General features: G+C 36.7%; 1 protein-coding gene across 2 annotated transcripts; it reads left to right on the top strand.

Moving 5' to 3' along the window:
- LOC306846169 (complement component C8 alpha chain-like) lies at positions 1–9,726 on the top strand. 2 transcript variants are annotated; one of them, XM_079379314.1, is made up of 11 exons: positions 1–155; positions 239–332; positions 1,320–1,467; positions 1,541–1,688; positions 1,910–2,099; positions 3,655–3,837; positions 5,125–5,365; positions 5,493–5,612; positions 5,704–5,861; positions 7,761–7,986; positions 9,272–9,726. In XM_079379314.1, exons 1-11 carry the CDS (start codon positions 46–48, stop codon positions 9,418–9,420), a joined length of 1,767 nt encoding a protein of 588 aa, XP_079235440.1. In that variant the 5' UTR covers positions 1–45; the 3' UTR covers positions 9,421–9,726. The 2 variants fall into 2 exon arrangements, with proteins under 2 accessions (XP_079235440.1, XP_079235439.1); XM_079379313.1 differs by having other exon boundaries at positions 221–332.
- The last annotated feature ends 553 nt before the right edge of the window (positions 9,727–10,279 follow it).

Genomic DNA, 10,279 nt, shown 5'->3' with positions numbered 1-10,279 from the left:
CAATTTGTAGACTGGACCTAAGTCTCAAACCAACTAATTTCAGCAATGTGCAGATTTGTGTTTTCTATTTGTGCGTTTGGAATTGTTTTATCATGTTTCAGTCACCATATTTCTGCCAGATTTACTGATGACTTCCTACAATCATCAAGCAACAGGTACTATATACTTCATTTCAGAAGCTTTTCGTGTTGTACCATGTTACTATATTGTGTCTCGTCAGGGCTAATGCATCTTCCAGACACACCAGAGGAGCTGATACCCCTGCTCCTGTTGACTGTAAACTCAAGAGCTGGACACAGTGGTCACCGTGTGATTCATGTCGAGATAGGAAGGTAAAAACTCTTTAAAGTCATATAAAACTCAAAGATTCCAACACATATGGAAAAGAAAGTCTCTGTTTGTGTCTATTGCAATGATACATTTGTTAATTCTGGAAAGAAAATCTTGATTAAAATGTGCTAGAGAGCAGCCAACTTCATTGTTAACCCTTCATGAACTATTAAACTAAATTATTATTATATTTGTTTTTTACCACAAAAAAGTATGGTAAAAATGAAGTTATATATCTGCCATTACAGCAGAGGGTAATTGTAAATATTTTAGTGCTGTCAAGTGATTAATCGCGATTAATCGCTTCCAAAATAAAAGTTTTTGTTTACATAACATATGAGTGTGTACTGTGTATATTTATTATGTATATATATATATAAATAGACAGACATGCATGTATATATTTAAGAATAATGTTAAGTTTATATATTATATATAAATATAAGAATATATAAATGCATAAACATGTAAATATTTTCAAAATATATACTGTATGTGTGTGTATTTATATATACATAATAAATATACACAGTACACACACATAATGTAAACAAACTTTTATTTTGGATGCGATTAATCGTGATTAATCACTTGACAGCAATAAAATATTTGTTTATTTATTACATATTGGTGTGTGTGTGTGTGTGTGTGTGTGTGTGTGTGTGTGTGTGTGTATATATATATATATATATATATATATATATATATATATATATATGCTTCTGATATATAAGCATATATGCATTTTTTATTTTATTTTTACATATATAATTATATATAATTTATATATAATTTTAGACATTTGCTGCAAATGTAGAGCAGCTCTAATTTCTGGTGATATGCAAAAAGCATTTTAATGCCATTTTAATGCCATTTTAATGAAATCACGTTTAACTGTCCAGTATATTTGTTGCAACTGTTAACACACATATAAGCTGGTGATAGCTTAAAATAAATATTTATGATGTGATGTTATTGATGTTTGACAGATTCGTTTCCAGTACTTGGAACGAGCGTCTCAGTTCGGTGGTCAGAAGTGTGTGCACAGTCAGTGGGATGAAAGACAATGTCCAGAAGAGGGCGAGTGTCAACCACAAGACAACCACTGTGGGGACATGTTTGCATGTGGGCCCAAAGGTCGATATTTGTGCCTGCGTTTCTTTCTACATGTTTGTCTGTATGTCTTTTCATACCGCATGTGTTCTCACAGGACGCTGTGTTGGACAGCAGCTCCGATGCAATGATGAAATAGACTGTGTAACTCAGAAAGATGAGACTGACTGTGAAGTGATAAACAGAAGAGAAACCAAATGTACCGGCATGTTGACTATACCAGGAGCTGAAAAAGCCACTCAAGGGTAAGACGTAGAAGACTGATTTTTTGGGTGCTTACTGCTAAATATCAGTAATTCTGGTGGAAAACTAAATCAGTAACTGACATACTGTACAAGACCAAATGAATTGGTTTCACATCCAGAAAACATCCACTCAATCACATGTGTGGTATCTTTATATCTCAATATATGTTATACTACATGATGTATCCAAATCTTGAAATGAGTTTGTTTTATTCCCTCAGATATAATGCTTTATCTGGTGATTTTATGAATCGTGTTCTGGACCCAACATACTTTGGAGGCGTTTGTGAGTACATCTATAATGGAGAGTGGAGGAAACTCACGTACGATCCTTTCTGTGAACACCTCAGTTATGATGATGCTGAAAAATATTACCGGAAACCTCACAACTTCCTCTCATATCAAATAATGGTATGCCCTCATATCTTTGGTACTTTAATATCACACAAAATAACTTAATTTCTGTCTCTTTCCCATTCATATATGCATTTTATGTGTATTATGTTTATCCCGAGGGCTCTTCTGAGGAGATGGTGTCATTTATGTGATATGAGACACTGTGCTATTGTGCTGCAAATAATAGTGCTTTTAAATAATGGAATTTGAAGCATTTACCGTAAAACCTTCAAGAATTGTATTGTTTCTATATTATTTTACAACTCAATCTCAAACCCAAAGAGCACTGTACATCCACCTTGATGAAAACATTGTTGGAGGGATTAATCACTTAAATGTGAACCTGTTCCTTATATTCAGAGGGAAATAAAGAAGAAAGAAAGAACGATGAAAGAGAAAGAAAGAAAGAAAGAAAGAAAAAGAAAAGAAAGAAAGAAAGAAAGAAAGAAAGAAAGAAAGAAAAAGATGAAAGAGAGAAATAAAGAAAGGAAAAAAGAACAGAAAGATGAAAGAAAGAAAGAAAGAAAGAAAGAAAGAAAGAAAGAAAGAAAGAAAAGAGAGAAATAAAGAAAGATGAAAGAAAAAGATTTAAAGGTTTGGTGCTTAATTTTCAATTAGCAATTATTACTAATTATTGCTTCTGTTAAATATTGATAATAAGAAGAAATGCTTGTTTTTTATGCAACTTTTAATATGGAAATCAACAGAATGATATCTGAAGGATCATGAGACACTGAAAACTGGAGTAATGATGCTGAAAATACAGCTTTGCATCACAGGAATAAATTACATTAAAAATATATTCAAATAAAACATTACATTTAAATTGTAATAATATTTCACAATTTTTACTCTATTTGTCATCAAATACATGCAGCCTTGGCGAGCAGAAGAGCCTTCTTTCGAAAACATTAATAAAATAACTTTATAAATTATTCCATATTGTGATAAAGCATGAAGAATATGGCATGTGGATTCTGAAAAGAATAGAAGAGGGTGCTTTTCAGGGCTTAAAAGAAAAAAACGGGGTACATATTTTATCTGAAACTTAGCTTTATTGAGTGAAATGCAACCTTTCAGAATAAATAAATAAACACTGCTATTTTGGCATATATTGCTTTAGGGATAGTGCAATCAATCGAAGGAGAGACAACGTACTGAATGGTTCATGTTTTATTGCTGTATTTTATGCATTAAGGGCACCAAGTTGGTTGAGGCTGTATTGTGTTCAGTTTTCCTGATTTAAACTCTGTGTTGTTTTGGGGGTTTTAATGGCGGATTCATATGTGGTAAGAACCTCTGCATATCTGGGCTGCCACATCATAATCAAAGGACACCTGAATCTGAAAAGTCAACTTTTGTTTTGTGCTTTCCATTTGACCAAAATGAATTTTAATAGTATTTTTCTGCCATAGCTGTAAAGGTGGAATCCTTTATGACACAAGTTGACTCACTTGGCTCCTTCATTCTAGCATTTAATGTTAAGAAGGACTGGTTTAGGAAGAACACAGTCTAGGACGCAGCCTTCTAAGAGAGAAGCACCCACTGACTGTGTTATTGTCCCTGCCAGGCACAAGCGACTACCGAGGAAGCATCAGATTATTATGAGGATGCTGTTAGCTTTCTCAAGGCAAGGCAGAGAGAAGTATCCTCTAACGCTGGTGTGTCAATGAGAGTCAGTTTCCTGGAAATTGGTCGGGAAGGTAGTGCTGAATTCAAGTTTCTACGCAACATATCACAATACACTAATAAGGTAAAGTAATACATTTTGGCTAATATATATCTACTTAACATAAAAAGGAAAAAATAATATAATCTGGATTATATAATCAGATTCCAAAAATAAAGTACTTGTAATTAGATTACATTACATTTTAAAATACTCGTAATCAGACTACAGTTACTTTTTATTGATTACATGATTACATATTATTTAATTACACAATAGCAATAGCTTATTCATAATTGATTGAGTCTTCTAAATATTCTTTTCTAAAATAGCCTATGGTTTATATACACTCAGAAGTCATCCAGTTTTGTGGACATTCACACAGAGACCAGTCAAATATTGATTAAAGTAACTGAGTAAATGCAAGCACTTGACATTAAAGACAACATAGTATGCAGATTATAATAATAAGGTAATTATAAAAACTGCGTTCACAAATGTAAAAATGCCACTGGAAATCAGTTCATTTCTGACCCTGGTCTAGTAGTATTCAGGTACAGAAATTGAATAATAAAATCTAAAACAACATTTCACAGTATAAATGAAATATAGATGAATTAAAGTTACAAACGTTATTCAGTCAAGAGCAGTGACGTGCAGAGAGTTCCTCAGGGGCAGGGGCTCAAACTTTTGGCACTGCACTGTTTTGTAGTCATTTAACATACATTTTCCCAGCGATGTAATTTGATTTATAAAATTAGACAAATCGCAGATCCAGATCGCTCCACAAATAAGCTCGTCGGTCCCATGTAATTTTCAACCCATTTATGAATATCGCTCCACTTCATATAGTCCAATGCATTTTGAACTTCTTGTGCCAGATCATGATTGGTTGGTGTAGCTGCATGACTAATGGGCACTGGTGAATTCTGTAATATTCTAAAATATGTAATATGGATTTTTAATTAAATCGACACACTAGCTTTGATTATTGATGAAAAATGTTTAAAATATTGTTTGGTTTATTTTTTCCTTCCGTCGACCCATATGCACTCACTGAAAGAACCATATATGGCTCGAAATATTTCCGAAAACACAGGCATAGCAATGCCTCAGATTGGCAGATATGTAAAAATAAACAGGAATTTTCTGACTTTTGAGCGTTAATTAGAATTCAAATGAATTTTGTTTTATTGACCACAATATCATTGCTATTTGTCCGAGAGGGGCACTTTTGAATAATTTTGAAAAAGGGCAGGGGCTCGAGCCCCCAACTGCATGACTGCATGACTTTTTCTGACCTAACTATATAGTCTGGATAATGCCTTGGAAACGGCATCATTTCAGTCATTTTAATCTTTGCATGTTTAGGAGGTGGGCTTTGTCAGGCTGTTGTCAACAGTACAAACAGCTCAGTTTAAGATGAGAAGCAGAGACTTGACTCTGGACGAGGACATGCTCTGGGCTCTGGGTGATCTGCCTGATCAGTATGATTTTGGTGCATATTCCCAGTTTTTCAATGAATATGGCACACACTATGTCACAGAGGGTACCATGGGTGGAGTCCTGGATTATGTTGCTGTTGTGAACAAGAATGCCATGCAAAGAAATGGTATGAAAAGTATATTTACGAGCAAAACAAAATGGACAGTGTATCAAATAAATGACTGAACTGTATTTTACTAACTCTGTTTACGAAAGAAAAACTAACTTCTTTACCACATTCTTTTCACTATTAGAAATGACTGGGTTACAAATGGGATCGTGCCTTGGTCAATCTTTGGGACTGACAGTCGAAAAGCATACAACAATTTCAACAAAAATAAAATTATGTGGAAAAGTTGGAATAAAGATAGCGAGTAAGCAACTTGGAGCACCATGCATTTTCAGTTATTTTGGTTTTACAGTAAACCTCTTTTTTTAATATTATTTTATTTTAATTTTCAACAGTTGGCGATCAGTCCAGCAGTGCTATTGAGGATGTGGTGGGCTTTGTGAAGGGTGGAAACACTGGCTCCAGCACTGGAAGTTTGGCTATCAAAGATGCCAAAAGTTATCAGGACTGGGGAAAGAGTCTCAAATACAACCCTGTGCTAATTGAGTTTGAGGTGCCTGGCTAACTTTACAGTACTTGTCATGTAGATGTTTCATACTTTAGTTATTTCATATACATTGTACTGTTAAAAGAGTGATAATCAACACTATGCATAGTGTTGCACTTGGATGAAGTCTTATTTAAGCCCATGATTTGACTTGATGAATGCATTTGTTTTTCTGTGACATATTAAACATGAAGTTTTGGGCATATCAGGGCATATGAATTAAGTAAAAATTAAGTAGAGGGGGCCATTCTAGATTGTACTTGCAAGCTATTCCATAGTCGAGGACCCACCAACGAAAGGCTCGATCCCCTATGCGTTTCAGCCTTGAGCAAGGGATTGCCAATAAATTAAGGTTGCCAGATCTTAAACTTCTAGGAGGGTTATAGGGACATAGTAAGTCAGACCGGTATTTTGGGGCAAGATTTTGTATGCATTTATACACAAATAGAAGAATTTTTAAGTCAATCCTGAAGTGGACCGGAAGCCAATGGAGGACTTATAAAATGAGGGTGGTGCCGTAGTCATATTTGCACCCAATTTTAAGAAATTTAGCTGCAGCATTTTGAACCAATTCACGCCGAGCTACTTGGAAATACCGAAAAACAGAATTGCAATAGTACAAACACGAAGTGATAAAAGTGTGGATAACCGTCTCAAGAGATGTTTCAGACAGAAAATTTTTTATTTTAGAAAGTGAATGAAGCTGGAAAAAAACATGCAGCGACGGAGGATACATGCATGTTTATCTAATGTTATTAGATGTTAACGACTATCAGTAAGAACAGGTTATGTACACAACTTGCATTAAAAACAGACAGATTGCAATACTCCATTCTTTCTCAAAATCGAACCTAAAGGAAGCAAGTAGAGAGAAAAAAAGCAATGGTGACAAAATAGAGCCCTGGGGAAGCCCAGATATGAGCGGAGCAGCAGAGGAGATAAAATTGCCAATCCTAATGGTTTTAAAACCAGTTAAGGACTGAACCTTTTATACATGGGATTGTAATAAAAGCAATGTGTGATCGACAATATCAAAGGCTGCAGATAAGTCTAGGAGTACCAGAGTCGCCTGTCGAAATAGGATCAAAAACCTCCCATGAGGCCAACGGCTGTGTAGATACACAAGAGCCGACATAAGGAAGTATCGCCTTAGTTTTGAAATTTTGTCAATGAAAAAGCTCAAGAAGGATTCGCAGAGGGCATTGGAAGGATTTGGGATATGACTAACAGATGGATTTAAAACAGTATTAAAAATTGAAAATAAGATAGAATAACAAGATAGTTCTGTTCGAACTATCACACATCCATCTGTTCGAACCATGTTTGTTCAGTGATATAAGACTGTTGTTAATGACGTCACATATAAACACAAGCACAGTGCATTGCATATGGTAAACACATGTGTGTGTTACACGCTAGAACCTTACTGGTTTTTGTGCACAATTGAGTTTCGGTGTTTAGCATATTTGTTATGCTCAAAGTATATGTGTCGATCATTGTTTATGTTGCGGTCCTACTAGCCCCGCACCGAGCAGGATTCGAACCGTGGTCTCCGGCATGGAGGTGGGCGCTCTAACGAGGAGGCTAAAGGCCATGGCCTCTAGCGTCAGCCGCTAGAGCGCCACTTGAGATCGAGGAGTGAGGTTTAACTTGCACAGCACTTACCCGCTGGCCTCTGCTACATTTAGATGTAAAAAATAAAAAGCCTAAATTAAGGCAAGGGAAAGGCACTATGCATACTTACTATTCAAAATAAACAATTACACATTTTTCAGCAATGCTTTTCTTTCAAAACTCTATTTTGGTAATGTTTCATATCAACTACATTCTATTCGTTGTTATTTCTTTGTGTAACCTGCAAGGGTTTTAATGGTTTTATTAATGGTCATTGTGGTTCTATCACAGGTTTCACCGATATATGAGCTGGTGCGTTTAAGCACAGCAGCCGAGCAGCTTCGTACAAAGCTGCCCCATCTGAAGATGGCATGGGAAGAGTACATGCAGAACTTCAACCCGTGTCTCTGCGCCCCCTGTATGAATAATGGCATTCCTGTGCTCTCCAGGACAGACTGCAGTTGTATATGTAAAAATGGTTACAGAGGTGAGGCCTGTGAGGAGACGGAAAGAAAAGGTAATGTACTTTACCAAAGTGTAACTCTTATGTCTCTTAAGTACTGGCAGTATGTCAGAAGAGGCAATCTCTGCAATACTCTATTCTAAATGAACATCTATAATCTTTTTAAAAAGTAGGGAGGGCCTTTTGTCGCCTCAAATGTGATAAGACTTTGCAGCTTTGGATGTCGCCATCTTTGATATTTGCTTTAGTCACTGTCACTGTAACAGGTAATAGTCACAAATGGAATACAGGCATAACTTCATTTGCATGTTCATACAGACAGTATTTGAGCCTCCATTGTAAGCTGCTGTGTGAATAGGACATTTCAAAAATCACACCTATAAGTAAATCCAGTTGTCACTCCCAAACACTATCAGTGTGAACATAGCCTAATAGAGATGTAATGAGATCACAAGTTTGTGTTTATAGCCCTTTTTGCACAGGATTACCTTTAGTCTGATCTTAATCCCTTGCAAATCGGCCATGCGCCTTTTTATCCATCTTTTGCAAAGAATGGAGGCTGTGTTGGAGTGTTCTGATAGTATGTGAGATGCTGGGTCATATCGCTATACACTATACAATTATACAGTTTGCCGAAAGAGAAAGCTGAAAACCATCAGAAGAGTGAAAACAAAAAGAATGATTAGATGGAAATGGATGACATGTATAGCAGCATGCAGTAAGGAACATTATCATGTTTATGATATATCATACAGCTAGACCTAGAGTATAACGACAAGATAAGCAATAGTCTATCCAAAATAGTGCACAATCAAGTGAGGGGGTTTACAACTTAATTCAAGGTGTTACAACTAAATCAAGCATAAAGCTTGAGCTATTAGATTTTAACCTGGTGAAATGTAAATGACATGGGATCAGGACATGACTCGAACCTGATTAGACCTAAACCTGGGTTTCCCAATCTTGTTTAATTAGTAAAGGTCAAAAATGTGTGTGTTGGCGTATCTCGAGGTTGGGAAAGAATGGGTCTGTCCAAATACTCACATTTACGGTCTTTGCAATTGACCACTTTGCTTTTATTAATTGCGTGATGCATTTCCTGTATTTGGCCCAAGTGTTCAAATGGGCTTGGAGACTCATCTCTCCACCAATACAATGTGCAGTATCTTATGTTTTGCAACCAAGTTATATGCAATTTCTGATTTAACTTTTGTTTGTGTCTGGATTTTGTTTCCTGAACATGATGAATGATAGGATATAGTTAGCCTCAAATACACTATCAAGCTCAGTTCTGAAGATCAGATCATGTATGTTAAGCAAGGTTTTTTCCCTCTGACAGGTCCTACACATGGAGACTGGAGCTGCTGGAGCTCCTGGTCCCCATGTGTGTCTGGAACAAAGACACGAAAACGGGAATGCAATAACCCCCCGCCAAAAGATGGTGGCCTGCCTTGTCACGGAAGCAGTAATCAGAAGAAACGTTGCTAAAATCTAAATATACTCATGTTGACAGTGTCCTGTTATTTTATACTAGCATAATGCCACTTCTTTCTGCTTTCTGTTTGCTGGTTTGGGTTTACCTTTACCAGTTAATGTTATTCAATTTAGTTAAAATATGTTACTTTTTTTGGATGACCTGATTTCAAGTCCCGGCTTGTGGTCCTTTTCCGGTCATGTTCCCCTCGTTCCCCTTCAATTGCTGTCTCTCTCTATACTGTCATATCAACATGAAGGCAGAAAAGCACATAGATAAATAATAATAATAAAAAAAACATTTTAAGGAAAAGTTAACTTAAAAATGTCTCATGATTGATTGCAATGAGGTTTCTAATGAGATTTCTAATGTGATTGAGATTTTAAAGCAAGAAAAAGTCAGTGTTGCAGTGTTGCATCAACACTGATGTTAGGGGTGACACTTGGGAGCCCCAATCACCTCTGAGCATTACAAGAAATGGGCAATGACTATTGGCGAGTAGAATTTGCATGCCAAGCCACGCCCCGTACATACGGGTATAAAAGAGGGTGGCGTGCATCCAGGTTTGTGCTGAGGAGCCGAGAAGTATCCCGGCATTCAGCGCAGTTCAGGGTTGTGGCATGAGGTCAGCTTACAAGCTTTGGACAGCCACCACCATCATAAGGAGCCTACCATGTTATAGTGAGCTCTTCATGAACCTCTAGGAAGAAAGGTACTGAGCGGAGCGTGGCTGAGAGACATGTCCGGTGCCCAGACACCAATCATCCAGCCTCGAGAGCTCGGGGGATGGAGGCGAATTGACCTCCAGCCCCGATGCTCTTGGCGGCCCGGAGGAGCATGGCCATCAACTCTGCTTCTGACTGTGTGTAGCCA

This window comes from Barbus barbus (genome assembly GCF_936440315.1).
Source record: "Barbus barbus genome assembly, chromosome: 26".
NCBI classification, from domain to species: domain Eukaryota; kingdom Metazoa; phylum Chordata; class Actinopteri; order Cypriniformes; family Cyprinidae; genus Barbus; species Barbus barbus.
The sequence above is the reverse complement of the archived record's forward strand: the minus strand, read 5'-3'. Positions and strand labels throughout refer to the sequence as shown.

What these genes read in the sequence shown, in the direction of transcription:
- LOC306846169 (XM_079379313.1), top strand. Translation starts at nt 46, where the DNA reads ATGTGCAGATTTGTGTTTTCTATTTGTGCGTTTGGAATTGTTTTATCA. An exon ending in GTTTGCATGTGGGCCCAAAG is followed by an intron (nt 1,468 to 1,540) that starts GTCGATATTTGT and finishes GTGTTCTCACAG; the next exon opens with GACGCTGTGTTGGACAGCAG. An exon ending in AGTTGGAATAAAGATAGCGA is followed by an intron (nt 5,613 to 5,703) that starts GTAAGCAACTTG and finishes AATTTTCAACAG; the next exon opens with TTGGCGATCAGTCCAGCAGT.